The sequence below is a fragment of the Carica papaya genome, chromosome 9, assembly GCF_054855325.1.
Source record: "Carica papaya isolate Zhongbai chromosome 9, ASM5485532v1, whole genome shotgun sequence".
Taxonomy (NCBI): domain Eukaryota; kingdom Viridiplantae; phylum Streptophyta; class Magnoliopsida; order Brassicales; family Caricaceae; genus Carica; species Carica papaya.
This window is the reverse complement of record NC_142317.1, coordinates 13,497,184-13,513,321: the sequence shown is the minus strand read 5'-3', so window position 1 is coordinate 13,513,321 and position 16,138 is coordinate 13,497,184. Positions and strand designations below refer to the sequence as shown.

Sequence of the window (16,138 nt, the reverse complement as noted above, 5' to 3'; positions counted from 1 at the left end):
ATTGAAAGAGTGAGACAGAGAGAAATAAGAATGAAAGTGAAGTTAGAGATAGTCGTGGTTTTGTGGTAATGTATATACATACAAATATGAGACCACGATTCAAACTTTCTCTTAAGCATTCAATTTAATGGGGGCAGTTTATTGCAGTGGATTAAAAAAAGCCTATACTGAAAGGTAAAGTGGAGAGGTAGGTGGATAACAAATTGGGTATTAAGTTTGAGATTCACCCATTTGGTCAAAACAGGAAATTATGAGAGCTTATTCACAATCCAAAAAAGAAAAAAAAAACTCATTCCCCTAGAGTTCTCTTTTTAATTTTCCTTGTCTGGAAGAAATGTATGCAATGATTGAAGCAATCAAGATTCTAGACAATGACATTCTCACTTGTCCAATTTGATAACCATTACATTTTTCTTTTGGTGGATGATCAGTTCTATGTACCTTTCATTGCAGATGCTAATATCAGAACCTAGCACTCTGTTTGGCAAGGTTAATATTGTTGGCATAGGGAAAAAACTGAGGGTAAAAGCAAAAAAGGGTAATGACGAATGTGTTTGTGTGTGTGTTTTGAAGGTTTTATTATTTTATTTGTCTATTTAAAAAAATAGAAAAGAAAAGAAGAGTAGGAAACTTCATAAATAATGACTGATGCTTACTCAAGCATGAACCTCCCAAAAAAAATCATTTTCTTTTGCCAGGAACAGAACATTTTACATCACACCCTTTTTACATTTTATAGTAATGTGTGCTGGGACATCTCAGGACAACCTTAACTTCTCCATCATATGGTATCATGTGAAGCTAGATTTACCATTTTGCCCTCACAAAAAGGGTCTTATTCCCAAAATACTATTCGGGGCACATAAAGCCCAAACAAATCGCAATTTCTCAGCTAAACAAATGGAAATCAGAGGGCCCACATCAGAAAATCAAAAGTCAAATACCCACAGATCAGTCAAAACACATATCACCCCTCCCCACAATCTAGTCCAGTCCATTTCAATAAACAAGCCTCAGACCGCATAATTTCCACCTAACTCACCGCCCCGTCAGCTTATCATCCCTCTCTGCCCAGCACCCTGCCCGATCTGCCCGACCCTGCCCGTCCTGGCTCTTCCAAGTACCCCAGCACACCTTTCCTTTTGCCGTCTCTCTCTTTGCATCTTTCTCTTCGATTTCTCCCTCTCCCTCTCCCTCTCATTCTCAATTTGCTCGATTTTCTCTCTCTAAATTTTCCACTTATTTTCTCTCTCTAGATCGAAAAGCGGCTACTGTTAATCAATCGCCTCTCTCAATTGATCGCTCTCTATGTTGATGGATCTGGGTTTTGATTAGATCGGACAAGTCTATTTTCCGTCAAAACCCTAGAATCGGGGGATTCGATTGGCTTGGCGGATAAACTAGGGTTTTCGTTGGGGAAATGATGATAGATAGGGTTTTGTCTGGATCTAGGTTTTGAAACCGGTCAGAATTTTCGTGAAAGACAGGTTTTCGGAGGAAGGACAAGGAATAAGGAGGAGGGGATTGATGGTACTCGAAGGGGAAAATGCAAGGAGGCTATGCATGGGAGGGTATGTGAGGATAGGAAAAGGGTTCGGCACATGTGGACAGCTCCCTCGCGTGTCACTGCGAGTGTGAACGCTGATGTTTCTTCGTCTTCGTCATCTTCATCCAATTCTTTTTGCAAGGTTATCCATCTTAATTTAATTATCCGGGATTTTGAATAGGTTCTTTTTTTTATTGATTTCTCTGGTTTCTTTTGCTGAAGTTAGAATATAACGATTTGGCTCCTTTAGATGTTTTTGTGGTTTTATTTTCATTGATGGGGGCGATTGAGGAGATAGATTAAAGTTTGTGGAAAATGATCGGTTTCAAGTCAATTAATAGGTAAATTAAACTGATGAATGGTCTTTGCGGACGGTTTAATTGGCTTCGTAGATGTGACATTGAACAAATTAAGGTGTTGACTTAGTCTGGTACCTTGGCTTGCTTGATACTGTCTAGGCCAATTTGAAGAGGCAAATTGCTCCGTCTTGATTACTATTGAAGTGTAAAGCTTGTTTCTGGGAAAAAAAATTTGCGTTGAAATTAGTTTTCTGTGGGCCATCATTGTTCATGCCAAATCATGTTGTGCCACTTGTTTTTGTTTGAAATCTTTGGTTGATACGGAATATTTTCTATGTACATCAGTATTTGGTGATTTTCGATTAGAAAAAACCTATTAGTTTTCATGTGTTCGGATCATCATACATATATCTTGTTTGCTTTTAATTTGGTTCGCACACGTTTCCTTAATATGGATAATTTTTTCTTCTTTTTTCCTATATAGAAAAGGTGTTGACAAAATGACATTTTTCTTTCAACCGGCCTTGTCTGAACTTTGATTTTGAAGTTTTTGAGTCATTTTCCAACTGTGTTATGTAGTTTTTGATAAAGGTCAATGGAAACGTATCAGGGAAAGTAGCTTTTCTGATGGTTGAGCAATGTAGACATAAATTTTATTATTTGATGTAGGAGGGGTGGTAATTGATGGGGAGAAATCAGATCTTTTTGGAGCCAAATTATGAAAGTAGTTAATTATATATACGAGGAGACATCTGGAGGCTGCCAACATTAGCAAACCTTCATGATGCTTAAGTTTAAGAATCTGTGTCGTCAAGTAATTGCGTCAAGAACTCCAACCTAGTGTTTTGCCTCCTTGAAGAAGAAAATTAACTATGTGACTTTTTGTAAAATAAAGGGAAAAGAAATATGTTTAAGATAATCCTGCGTTGGTTGATCCTTTTTCTTGCTTGTTCAATCTTCTGTTTAATTTTTTGTGTTCATTTACATTAAAAAAAAGACTTGGAAGCTTGTTTTTACTGCAATGGAAGATAGATGGGTTTTCCTGTTTCATTAGTAAAGACCTATATTTGGAGGAATCACTCCTCTGGGAGGAGCCTTTGCTTTTATATCTATAACTGAACCATCTTTCACCGTGCTGGACAGGGCTACTGTTTCTATTGGTGTGTACTCATCTCAATTATTCTTGTAATAATTGGCCTTTTGGCCAATTATGCTATGGTTGGCCTGGAATACATCTTGGTTTGTTGATGGAAACATTTCTGGTGATGGAGTTAGATATTTATTCCTCCTCTTAAGTGATAAAATGGTGGAATGTGGCATATGCATGTGTTGGTCAAATTGGGAAATTTTTTGTTCACAAAAATTGTCCTTATTTAATCTGAGAAAAGTTTGTTACAGTTTGGATATACTGAGATGCTTGTTTATCTTGCTTTTTTGCTCCAATTTGCTATGGTCCTTAGTATTTGATAAATTTATTTTATGTCTCACTGTTGCTTTTAGGTTTTTCAGGGCTGGTTTGCACGTGATTGTTTTGAAGAAAGTTGTGATTACGGTTGATTATGGAGAGCTTATAGGTGTTAGAAGGGAAATTGCACGGTTTATGCCATTGTGGGGCTATTTAAAAAATTCCTGCTGATAAATCCTCTAAATTTGCTTTTTCATTCTGCTTGTGTCTTGCATTAGTTGTTTTCGTCATCTGGTGAATGTCTCAATGCTAAGTGACAATTTTGCTGATGGTGATAAAAAGAATGTGCATTTATTTAACCACATATTTCTAAGGTTTTATTCATCATTCTTGCTTTCGATTCCATTGTTATTCATATATATATATATGTTCATTTTATAGTTCTCAAAATTTTTCTCTTTGTAGGACGGACGCAAAATCAGTGTTGGTGATTGTGCTCTTTTCAAACCACCGCAAGATTCCCCACCTTTCATTGGACTAATCCGTTGGGTGACTGCTGGTAAAGAAAATAAGTTAAGATTGGGTGTGAATTGGCTTTATCGTCCTGCTGAAGTAAAGCTTGGCAAAGGCATCCTTTTGGACGCCGCGCCGAACGAGATTTTCTATTCCTTTCATAAGGATGAGATTCCTGCTGCATCCTTACTCCACCCGTGTAAAGTTGCCTTCCTTCCTAAAGGTGTTGAACTTCCATCAGGGATTTGCTCTTTTGTGTGTCGGCGAGTTTATGACATCACAAACAAGTGTTTATGGTGGCTAACTGATCAAGATTATATTGATGTGAGTTTTAGATGATTTTGTGCAAAATTTAAGTTGTTCTTTAATTGCATAATTTTGAGTAGCTAATACTTTGTCTTCAACAGGAGCGACAGGAAGAAGTAGATTTGCTGTTATATAATACGCGTTTAGAAATGCATGCGACATTGCAACCAGGTGGCCGTTCTCCAAAGCCAATGAATGGTCCTACACCACAGTTAAAACCCAGTTCAGATAGTGTACAGAACAGCGCCTCGATTCCTTCCCAGGTTAAGGGAAAGAAGAGGGAACGTGTGGATCAGGGTTCTGAGCCTGTTAAGCGAGAGCGTTCTATGAAAATGGAAGATGGGGATTCTGGTTATGGTAGATCTGAAAGTTTTTTAAAATCTGAGATTGCAAAAATTACAGAAAAAGGGGGTCTTGTAGATTCTGAAGGTGTGGAAAAATTGGTGCAGCTAATGTTGCCTGAGAGAAATGATAAGAAAATAGACTTGGGTGGTCGGTCTGTTCTTGCTGGTGTTGTTGCAGCCACAGATAAATTTGATTGTCTTAGCCGGTTTGTTCAGCTCAGGGGTTTACCTGTGTTTGATGAATGGCTCCAAGAAGTCCACAAAGGGAAGATTGGGGATGGTTATAGTCCCAAGGATGGTGATAAATCTGTTGAGGAGTTTCTCTTGATTTTACTTCGTGCACTTGATAAATTGCCTGTAAATCTTCATGCTCTTCAGATGTGTAACATAGGCAAGTCTGTGAATCATTTGCGTTCTCACAAGAACTTGGAAATTCAGAAGAAAGCGAGGAGTTTAGTTGACACATGGAAGAAACGTGTAGAAGCCGAAATGGATGCAAAGTCAGGGTCCAATCAGGGAGTCTCCTGGCCAGCAAGACCTCGGCTTCCTGAAACCTCACATGGTGGGAACAGACACTCAGGTGGATCATCAGATGTTGCTATGAAGAGCTCAGTAACACAGGTTTCTACGTCTAAAGCTGCTCCAGTTAAGCTTGTCCAGGGGGAAAACACTTTAAAGTCTGCATCTCCTTCTCCAGGATCTATGAAATCAACCCCCTCGCCTGCATCAGCTAGCACAAGCTTAAAAGATGGACAACCAAGAAATACTGCTGTTGGCGGTGCATCTGATCTCCCTCTATCAGCAGCAAGGGATGAAAAAAGCAGTAGTTCTAGTCAATCCCACAACAATAGTCAGTCTTGTTCAAGCGACCATGCTAAAACTGGGGGGTTTTCTGTGAAGGAAGATGCGAGGAGCTCCACTGCTGGTTCGATGACCGTGAATAAGAATTCAGGTAGTTCTTCACGACACCGGAAAGCAATGAATGGCTTCCCAGGATCAGCTCTATCTGGGGCTAGGGAAACAGGGTCAAGCAAGAGCTCTTCGATGCAAAGGAATACTGCTCCAGAGAAATTATCACAGTCCACTTTGACATGTGAAAAACTTGTTGATGTGTCCATGGGCGAGGGGAATAGTCACAAGTTGATCGTTAAGATTCCAAATCGAGGGCGCAGTCCTGCCCAAAGTGTAAGTGGAGGATCGTTTGAAGACCCCTCAGTCATGAATAGCAGAGCATCTTCTCCTGTGCTTTCGGAGAAGCATGATCAATTTGATCGTAACTTAAAGGAAAAAGGTGATACATATCAATCTAATGTCATGTCTGATGTGAATGCCGAGTCATGGCAAAGAAATGATTTTAAAGATGTCACTGGATCTGATGAGGGGGATCTATCACCTGCTGCTGCTCTTGATGAAGAGCACTGCAGAACTGGTAATGATACTCGAAAGGTGGCAGAAATTTCAAAAGCTTCTTCGTCATCATCAGGAAATGAGCTGAAGTCTGTAAAATTGCATGAAACATCTTTCAGCTCCATAAATGCTCTGATTGAAAGTTGTGTCAAGTACTCCGAATCAAATGCATCGATGCCAGCTGGGGATGATGTTGGAATGAATCTCCTCGCCAGTGTGGCTGCTGGAGAGATGTCCAAGTCTGATATGGTTTCACCAACTAACTCTCCAACCACCCCTGTTGTTGAGAACTATTGCTCGGGCAATGATGCAAGGGTAAAATTGTCACCAGCGGATGAATTTTCTCGAGACCAAAGTCAGTCCACTGATGGCACTGATGCTGAACGTGACAAACAGGGTGCCATAACTGGTACTTCCTGGGCAAAAACTACAGATATTAAAACTGTTTCTATGCCTGTGGGAGATTTCAATGGAAATTTGATTTCTTCCAGCAAGGATGTGCAGCCGGCGGCAGATCATTCCTTAGAAAGCAAAGAGAAGTTAAACAATGTGATTATGGCTGCTTCTGCAACAGTGCTTCCAACCACTGTGGAGAAGACCTTCGATGGTGATGGAAGCAAAGAAATCAAGGAAAAAAAGGCAAGTGGTGTTGTGGATGCAGATCACATTTCAGATACTAAACAAAAGGTGAGCAACTCTCTGGTAACTGAAGGTAAGATCATTGAATCAGGTCTGGAAGTGAATTCTGCGGCTCTTGAAAGAACAGTTGCTTTGCTGGAAACTAGTAATGACGAGAAGGGAGAACAAAAGCAGCCAATGAGCGTGATGACCTCTGAGAATGTTCTGCTTCCTTCTGGGTCTGATAAAGACATGGTTTTGGGCAATGGAAATGAAGTAAATAGTGAGAAGGCTAGGGAAATAGACACAAGGAATCATTTCAATCCCACTGAAAAACCGAAGGCTGATGGTGAATGTAGTGCATCTGTGGATACTGAGAATCAAGTCATGGGTGGTTTTGATTCATCTGCTGCTAATCATAAAACTGAGCATGTGGCGGAGAATTTGGACAGTAACGAGGTTAATGAGCAATGTCGTGATGGACCATCCCCTCCAAAGGTATCATCTCCATATCTGGTGCAAGAAACAGAATCACGTGCGAAGCCTAGAGGATCAAAGTTGACCAGTAATGAGGCAGATGAAGCAGAGGAATGCACATCTACTACCAGGGATACATCTTCTGTCTCTGCTGCAGGGGGTTCAGATATGGATGCAAAAGTGGAGTTTGACTTGAATGAAGGCTTTAATGCCGATGATGGAAGATGTGGAGATTCAAATCACTTAACAGCACCTGGATCTTCAGCACCAGTTCAGTTGATTAGCCCACTTCCTTTTCCTGTTTCTTCTTTATCTAGTGGTCTTCCTGCTTCAATAACAGTGGCTGCTCCTGCAAAGGGTCCCTTTGTACCACCAGAAGACCTCTTGAGAACTAAAGGGGCACTTGGTTGGAAGGGATCAGCAGCCACTAGTGCATTTCGGCCTGCTGAACCTAGGAGGGTAATGGAGATGCCACTAGGTGCAATTAACATCTCTCCTCCTGATGCTACTACCAGCAAGCAGAATCGCCTACTTTTGGATATTGACTTAAATGTACCACAAGAAAGAGTCCTGGAGGATTTGGCTTCTCAAAGTTCTGCACAGGTTCCAAGTTCCGTCAGTGACTGTAACCGTGATTCATCATGCGATGAGATTCTGGGCTCGCCTTGTGTACGCTCCTCTGGGGGACTTGATCTTGATCTGAACAGAGTTGATGAGCCTGCTGATATAGGTCATCCAAACAACAATCACAGGTTAAATGCTTCATTTCAGCCTGTGAAGTCATCATCAGATGATCGCCTTAATGATGAGGTTACTGTCAGGAGAGACTTTGATTTGAATAATGGACCTTCTGCTGATGAAGTGAGTGCCGAACCATCAACAATATTTAGCCAGCATGCTAGAAGCAGTGTGCCTTCTCAGCCTACTGTTTCTGGGCTTCGTGTGAGCAGTAATGACATGGGAAGCTTCTCATCATGGTTTCCTGTGGGGAATGCCTACTCAGCAATCACCATTCCATCTATTTTGCCTGATAGAGGAGAGCAGCCTTTTCCAATTGTTGCAAGTGGTGGACCACAGAGAATGCTGGGTCCCAATACTGGTGCCACTCCATTTAGTCCTGATGTCTATAGAGGACCAGTGTTGTCATCTTCCCCAGCAGTGCCCTTCCCATCTACTCCATTTCAATATCCTGTCTTTCCTTTTGGGACAAGCTTTCCTCTTCCCTCAACAACTTTTTCTGGTGGTTCTACAACATATGTAGATTCTCCCTCTGGTGGGAGGCTTTGTTTCCCTGCGGTTCATTCACAGTTATTAGGGCCAGCTAGTGCAGTCCCATCTAATTATCCAAGGCCTTATGTTGTTAGCCTTCCAGATGGTAGCAGTAATGGCGGCACAGAGAACAGTAGGAAATGGCTTAGGCAGGGTCTGGACTTAAATGCAGGGCCTGGAGGTCCAGAGATGGAAGTAAGAGATGAGAATTCTCTTGCCTCGAGGCAATTGTCGGCCAGTTCACAGGCGCTAGCTGAGGAGCAAGCAAGGATGTATCAGGTTGCAGGTGGAGTCCTAAAGAGGAAGGAACCGGAGGGAGGGTGGGATGGATACAAGCAGTCATCATGGCAATAGGGGTGCCTAAATGTCATAATCCAGTGACCATGAAAGCGTGAGTTCCTGATATGCATCCTGTATCCTGCGTGGGGTTCACCTTCCTCATCCTTTCTCCTTATATTTCTTAGGTTCTATCTATCGAATTTTTTGTTACGTATTGGAGGCCTATATTTATTCTTTTCCTTGTCTGTCCCTTTTCAGTTATTTGAGGATGGGCATTGATTGAACTCACAGAGGTCATAACTAACTTGCGATCTATCATAGGGTGTGGATGGTAAGTTGCTTGGCCAACTGTAATCGTCAAAAAGGATCTGTGCAGGGTCTTCGAGCTCTTTGTTTCCTTGAATTTGTTCTGGTGACTGCGATTAGTTTCCCCCTTTGTAGATATTTTAACTGTTGGAAAGCATGCGCTGTCTTGTCCAGACATTTGGAATTGGTGCCCATACTGGTTTAGTGCATCAAGAGTATATTCAATTGGACCCAAAATGATCGTTTCTACATTTCAGTCACTCTGATAATGAAAGGTTGAATAGGTGAACTGCTCTTAGCAGAAGCACTTTTGTTTGTGCTTTGTTGTTAGTTTATCATCCTTTGCCTTTCTTTTAATTATATATATTATATATATTATATTATATATTATATATAAGAATATAAGCAGAATCCCCAAATTTTTGGTACTCAATTTCTTGCATTTGCATGATTTAGTTGCTGTGATTGATGTTATATTCTCTATCCATAGTTGAGTTGTAGATTTCTTTGGGAATTCACAAGATGTTTCTTGAGATATTTTCATTTGGTCATGTTATTAGTTTTGTCGGTTGGTTATTGTCTCCCCAACTTATAGTGGTCTGTGCAGCATGTTGTGAAGGATTCGCACCCTCTACCGAGATGTCTCCAATGTAAAGTGGAAGGCAGGAAGCATGGTAAAGGGGTAACTTTAAGATGGAAAATTGGTTGGACGTTTGTTTCTATAAATATTTACTGACAAAATTTCGGATGGATGTTTATATTGGAAAAAAAACGTTTATGTGCCCTGTTGAATTAGTGGAAAAAGGAGACTTTTCAGATAACGAGTGTAGAAAGGATTACGTTCCCAAATTTCTTTTGATTATTTTTAAATATTCACCAGTTCCACCAGCAATGGCAGTTCTCTATTGAGGCTGCTTTGTTGTCTTTTTCTTTTTTCCTGTCTGTATTATTTCTATTCTTCAGAAGGGTTAAATGCGTTGGTTTCTCGGGGTGGATTGAGGTTTCTTCTGCCAGAGATACTTAGGTGAGATTCTTTTGGGATTGGCTTTAGTCAACTTGGCTGTATGCATGTGTGTGTGTGTATATATATACACACACGCACATATTTGTCTCCGTATCTGTTCATATGGAGTTTTTTAGACCATGCTAATATGGTATTTTATATTTAGACAGAATGATGGATGAGATAAATCATGCTAATATGCGATTACCATCTGGGTGAGAGTTTTGATGCTAAAATTCAAATCTATCCAATTTGATTTACCGTGTGCTGGGGTAGACTCGGGGTTTTGCACTGCAGTTATTTAGTGGTTCAAGTAGTAGTAGTTATTTTTTAAACCGCACGGTCTCCTACTGCTTGTGCGGTGGGTTGGATAAATCTAAAAAAATTGTTGATGATTGAGCTTCTATGTAAAATGATAAAAATGGATTGAGTTTATACGAAGTGTATATAAAATCTTCGACTTTTAAAATTATCTTACATTTTATTTCAACCTTTCCTCTGATTTTGTTTTGTAGGCTAAATCTATTGTTCGTAGTTGGTATTGTTTGTCGTTTCGTAATAAAAGCATGTTGTTGGTGCGTCTGGCCAAGTTTGCAGTCAATATCAAATTATAAAAACTTGGTCAATTTTATTAACAATTTAAAATATACATGGGTTTATAAGATGATAATCAATAAATTTATTTTCTCTTATAATCAATAAACTCAAAAAAGGAGAGATTTGATAAAACATTAATATTTTTTTTTCACTTCAGATTGTTAGTGGATATATTTGTTAACTTTATATTTTATTATTTAAATAATTTATTTATTTATTTATTTTTTTTTGTAAATATAGTCTTTATTATTGTCATACGTTATCTAAAAATTGTTATTTTGAAACCAAATAAACGATGATTTAAATCAATATTCACATGCAACAAAGCAATGAAATTGAAACAAACATCTTCGAATAATTTAAATTACCAGGATAATTTTTTTTGCAAAAATTTCACATTACTAAGGCTATTGTAGTAATTGTATTTTGTTGTTGTGTAATTTTTGTTATTTTAATATTTATTATAAATTCTTCAACATAATTATTTAAATATAATACTATATTTTTACATCAAAAATAATTTTTTAAATTGACTTCCATCAATACTGTACATTTTCCCCAAATATTTTTATTAAAATTACAAAATTCCTACCCATACTTGTACTAAATACTCGTTATTAATGTTATAAAAAATATATTAATCAAGTATATTTTTCACTTAACAAAAGAATTCTTTAATTTTGTCTAATAAAGACATGTATGGGATGGTGAACTATGTTATCAAAGACTTCCTTTTTCTCAAAACCACAAATCCAATTACAATAAAAGAAAAAAGAAGAAAAGAAAATAGGCATATTTCTTCCTTCAATCCTCCAGGAATATGTGAAACAAACAATAATCCTTTGATGTTTTAAGCTCTTTACAACGAATATCACTTTGTAACTAGATTAGAATGCAAGAATATTTTTTTATCACAATAATTAGAGAATGTAAGGATGGGCCGGAAAACATTACTGAAAATGAGCTAAACCTGCCCATCTACACAAACCATTGCTTGAAAACACATGTCGCAGCCTGAAAAATCTCTGCACAACCTACTGGAATGGCTAACAATCGTATTCGATTTCTTCATAAAACAACCCGTGCACTTATCCGATTCGCACAATATTCCTCCCACAAAAGACATTTCTGCAATTACAACGAAAAGCCGATCACGCCTAAGAAATGAAACCATACAAACTTTAAGGTCAGACTGAATTAAAATCAAACAACAGCGACGTGTCTACAGATCTTACACACCAAAAAACAACTCATTTCTATTCAGTTTGGATAGAAATCAAACTCAATAGGAATCAAACTGAACAGACACTGTTATACTGCTAGTGGAGAAATTATGTCCAGAAAATGAAGTGGAATTCCTAAAAGATGAAGGTAAATTATTTCTATGTTTCTTTAAGTTAATGTCTTCATTTTCTAGATCTTACACACCAAAAAACAACTCATTTCTATTCAGTTTGGATAGAAATCAAACTCAATAGGAATCAAACTGAACAGACACTGTTATACTGCTAGTGGAGAAATTATGTCCAGAAAATGAAGTGGAATTCCTAAAAGATGAAGGTAAATTATTTCTATGTTTCTTTAAGTTAATGTCTTCATTTTCTAGATCTTACACACCAAAAAACAACTCATTTCTATTCAGTTTGGATAGAAATCAAACTCAATAGGAATCAAACTGAACAGACACTGTTATACTGCTAGTGGAGAAATTATATCCAGAAAATGAAGTGGAATTCCTAAAAGATGAAGGTAAATTATTTCTATGTTTCTTTAAGTTAATGTCTTCATTTTCTAGACCCATAAAGGACCTTTAAACAATTGATGCTTCTTTCTTTTGAATTACTATCCCAAAAGTCATACAAAATTTTGTAGATAAACAATACTGAATTCTACAAATGGAAGATTCCACTTGCACTCCAAAGTAAAACAAGTAGCAAACCAAATACTCACAATGACTTCCATCCATTTCCAGAAAATTCACAAAAAAAAAAGAGAAAGAGACCGAGAAAAACTTTTCTATTTAGCTTTGAGAACATTAACAAGTCAGCTTCTTAGATACATGGGATGAACACTTGACATGAAATATTAACAAAATTGAATATTGTACAAGCAAAAAAGGTAAAAGAGAGAATACTGACAGCAGGCATCCCCGGCGTTGCTTTTTCTTCTTCTCCTTTTGTTTCTGTGGTGGCTTGATTACTACTTTGATTGCAGCATCAAAAACTGCTTTCACATGCTTCAATAACATAAAAAGTATTCCAATTTACAGCAGAATCAAGGAGAATGATCTAATAACCCCATCGAGAATGCACGAAGACATCCCAGATAAATGTTGTTTAGAATTATCGCAGTAAAAGAATGGACATATACCGGTTCAGTGGTCGCAAAAAAACTCCATAAAAGGAATTTATCATTATGTATGCTAGGCCAAACATTTAGGGTCTCTCCCAAGTCCAAACAGAAAAGGGTGCAACACACACACAGCTTTAATAGCAAGAACATCATTAGTAAAGAAAGAAGAAAGATTGCAATCTCTGCCCCTCATCCCCAAAGAGATTTCAATTTTTCATGTCGTAATTCATGATGCAGATTAATTTTTTGGTCAACCATAATTCATATATTTCCCTTTTTATGTAATGGGCAGCATCTATATTTCCAAATCTTCAAATACCTGCTGAGTTTTTGAGCTGCACTCAACGTAATAAGCAGCACCAATCTGTTTACGTAGTTCCTCTCCCTAAGCAGACAACAACAATGATAACCAAATGTTAAGTTGTTGAGTCACATAATCACCAATTACAAAGCAGCTAATTAAAAGAGGCTACACCTGTGCTGTGGTTACAGGCACCAACCCAAGATGATCAGCCAAATAATGCTTGTCCTCACGAAGATCTGTCTCCATAGTGAACATCAAATTTGGTTGCAAAAATTAATATTTATTGAGGAGCTAACCATGATAAATCAAAGATAAATGTGAAAAATATATTAAGCACCACAAATTTTGGAAGGCACTCTCAAGACTCGGAGCTCATTTAAACTAAACTTGTCATAATCCTTTATAGGAAGACATGAGACACCCCATAAATTGGCTTTCTAAATTGGTGTTGTAAACTCTTTGTTTGGATGAAAAAAAGATCATCAAGAGCAAAAGCAATGGGAGGGGTAAACTTTCTTGAAGATTATGTTTGACGAATCTGAGTTCTTGAACTACCAATACTCCTAAAAAGCATATAATTTGATTAGGTTCAGTTCAATGAGTTCAAAGCTTGTTCAAGACTAAGTTTGATAAGCTTGAGTTCTTGAAGTATCATGGGCACCCATTGTCCTAAATGTATTATTTGACAAGCCTTGGCCCCAAACCTTGTTCCAGGAGAAGAGTATCAATTCATTTTTTATCTCCTCCGTAGAACTAAATAATTGAAGATTTTGACCTAGATGACAGTTTGTAACTGCAGATCAAGTGTCATGCCCCCTTGGAAAATTACACAGTCTCCACAAACAAGACTGATGGCCCCTATTATCAATCAATGACAAAATTTGGCCAATAGCTTTTCAAGATTTCAAGAAACCTTCTTTATTTTATTTCTGATAAGATGTTTTTCTAGGGAAAAGAAAAGATAGAAAATGTATTTGACAAGGCACCACGGGGGTGCCACCCAAATACAGAGAGAAGGGAGCAGATTGCAACTGCCAGATTGAATCACAACACACAGGTTCCTTCTAGAATGAACAAAAAGTTTCATCACTAGCTGGTAAATGAAATCCAATTTTGTTCTTGATTCAAAGATCATATTTTTGCAAAAACTTGCTCCCCTGTATCAAATTCACTGTGTTGAATCACTCACTTCCAATGTTACTCATGCTTTTGTGAAATCTGTACTCTTTTCTAGTGCAATTAGTTGTCTTTGAATAAATGTTCCAAGATGATCAACTGGTATCAGACAAGCTCACCATCTTCGAATGACCCAATTGCTTCCAACTTTATGTTTTTATGGTTTCCTACTATCAAGCTCAATGAAGGGAACATAATTTAATTAGCATAAAATATTGGTGAAAGGATTTCAAACTATCCTGACTTTATAAAGGCCGACAGTCTGATGATTAGCTTTGTCCACTAATTTATTGTCATTTTGAGATAGACACGAAAAACCAACAAGATTGCATGCTGTGAAAAGTTTCCGTAAAAGTAAAAGGATAACAACTGCCAATAACTTGGGAAGGAAAAAGATAATAAATACTTGTTAGCTTACCAAGTTTAGTCCCAACTAGTACCACCGGGACTCCTGGAGCGTAATGCTGGAGTTCAGGGATCCACTGATTGGATAATCATGTGTCAAAAAAGTGTAATTTGTATGAAATATCTCATAACTAAAAGAAAACTCTAAGTAAACTTGACTGACCTTTTTCAGTACGTTCTCGTAGCTTGCGCGGCTAACTAATGAGAAAGCTAAGACAAAGACATCTGCTCCTCTATAGCTTAAGGGTCTCAGCCTATTGTAATCCTCTTGCCCTGCAAAAGTTCATACGAGGCAAAAGATAAAAAAATTGCTAAATTTGGCAAAATTGTGATTTGATGACTCTAAGTTCAGAGAATTTAAGGAGGGGGAAAACAAAAGATTAAGATGGAATCAACACTGAAATTCCTGGAATTAACCATACCAGCTGTGTCCCAGAGGCCTAAGTTAACAGTGGTGCCTTCAACTACCACATTTGCACTGAAGTTATCAAACACTGTTGGTATGTAGTCCTGATACATTCAGCAAACACTAGAATCTTAAAAGTAATGACAATTCAATTCCACAGATGAGACAACAAAGAGGAACATGAAATAGCTTCGAGAAAGAGTTGTTTTCTGTGTGTATAATCTTGAATAAACCAGAAGGAGACCAGAGTAAATTTGGAATATATATTAAAGAATCACAAAAGCTGCAAAACCCGGAGGCAGAAACACGCTTAAAACCACAAGCAGCAATTACAAAGAACGGAAAAATCGGAAAGAAAAAGTGAGATTGAAGAAAAAAGAAGAAAACGTACAGTAGGGAACTTGTTGCTTGTGTAGCAGATAAGCATGCAAGTCTTGCCAACAGCACCATCACCCACCGTCACACACTTGATGAACCTGGAAGCACTGGAAGCCATTGAAAAGGCAAGGAAGCTAGAAAGAAAAGAAGAAAAGGTTGAAATAATTCGATTAATATAAACCCAAAAAAAAAAAAGTGAAGAAATTTATGGGTGGTGGTGTATAGGTTTATTAAGAATGAAGAGATAACGGGGGGGTGGTAGATCACATGATTCTCACTCAATTCCCGCTTTTTTCTTCTCTCTCCTCAGGCTTATTTCATGTAAACCGAATTGAATTTTTAATTTTGTTAGAATCTTTGTATTTTTGAGCCCTAAATGATCTGTTCTGGTTTTTGAAGAGATGGCCACTGCATTTACTTTAGTAGAAGAAAAGGTTGAAGGTCATTTGCAACGGGAGGGAGGGGCCCCTATTCCCCGTGATAGGCGCGTGCGCCGCGTGAGATAAATATCTTATGTATCTAATATAATTAAAAATATTTTCCAAGAATAATAATTAGAAAATATTATTATTATTATTATAATATAAACATATCATACAGTGAGCAATGATATTCTTAAATAGTGACAAATGATTAAAGCGTGAGCTTCTAAGCAAACACGTTTATCAGAATCATAAGACCTTAATTTGGAGGCAAATATAAATATTGTTTGTAAGGTTCATTTTAAATTATTTTATTTTAAAGTACG

The 16,138-nt window shown here is 37.8% G+C and overlaps 2 protein-coding genes across 6 annotated transcripts; one reads left to right on the top strand and one right to left on the bottom strand.

Moving 5' to 3' along the window:
- Positions 1-1,141: 1,141 nt before the first annotated feature.
- On the top strand, positions 1,142-9,657 carry LOC110810137 (uncharacterized). Of its 2 annotated transcripts, XR_015816395.1 has the most exons (5): positions 1,142-1,688; positions 3,716-4,087; positions 4,171-8,575; positions 8,722-8,794; positions 9,377-9,657. XR_015816395.1 is itself a non-coding variant. In XM_088211573.1 (4 exons), exons 1-3 carry the CDS (start codon positions 1,560-1,562, stop codon positions 8,536-8,538), a joined length of 4,869 nt encoding a protein of 1,622 aa, XP_088067699.1. In that variant the 5' UTR covers positions 1,142-1,559; the 3' UTR covers positions 8,539-8,575; positions 8,722-9,084. The 2 variants fall into 2 exon arrangements, 1 of the variants encoding a protein (XP_088067699.1); XM_088211573.1 differs by lacking the exon at positions 9,377-9,657 and having other exon boundaries at positions 8,722-9,084.
- A 1,489-nt stretch (positions 9,658-11,146) lies between these two features.
- On the bottom strand, positions 11,147-15,861 carry LOC110810123 (rac-like GTP-binding protein 3). 4 transcript variants are annotated; one of them, XM_022036195.2, is made up of 9 exons: positions 15,669-15,859; positions 15,404-15,524; positions 15,029-15,116; positions 14,770-14,879; positions 14,620-14,683; positions 13,197-13,261; positions 13,041-13,106; positions 12,508-12,605; positions 11,147-11,497 (listed from the first exon to the last, which is right to left on the bottom strand). In XM_022036195.2, the coding sequence occupies exons 2-9, from the start codon at positions 15,506-15,508 to the stop codon at positions 11,458-11,460; spliced, it is 636 nt and encodes a 211-aa protein (XP_021891887.1). In that variant the 5' UTR covers positions 15,509-15,524; positions 15,669-15,859; the 3' UTR covers positions 11,147-11,457. The 4 variants fall into 4 exon arrangements, with proteins under 4 accessions (XP_021891887.1, XP_021891886.1, XP_088067701.1 ...); XM_022036194.2 differs by having other exon boundaries at positions 15,658-15,858; XM_088211575.1 differs by having other exon boundaries at positions 15,029-15,135; positions 15,404-15,861.
- Between the last annotated feature and the right edge of the window lie 277 nt (positions 15,862-16,138).

Excerpts from the sequence above, each read along its gene's own strand:
- LOC110810137 (XM_088211573.1), top strand. The coding sequence starts at position 1,560 with ATGCATGGGAGGGTATGTGAGGATAGGAAAAGGGTTCGGCACATGTGG. Across the intron at positions 1,689-3,715 it reads CATCCAATTCTTTTTGCAAG|GACGGACGCAAAATCAGTGT; the intron begins GTTATCCATCTT and ends TTCTCTTTGTAG. Across the intron at positions 4,088-4,170 it reads CTGATCAAGATTATATTGAT|GAGCGACAGGAAGAAGTAGA; the intron begins GTGAGTTTTAGA and ends TGTCTTCAACAG.
- LOC110810123 (XM_022036195.2), bottom strand. The coding sequence starts at position 15,508 with ATGGCTTCCAGTGCTTCCAGGTTCATCAAGTGTGTGACGGTGGGTGAT. Across the intron at positions 14,880-15,028 it reads AGGCCTCTGGGACACAGCTG|GGCAAGAGGATTACAATAGG; the intron begins GTATGGTTAATT and ends GAACTTTTGCAG. Across the intron at positions 13,107-13,196 it reads TGCCTGTAACCACAGCACAG|GGAGAGGAACTACGTAAACA; the intron begins GTGTAGCCTCTT and ends TTGTCTGCTTAG.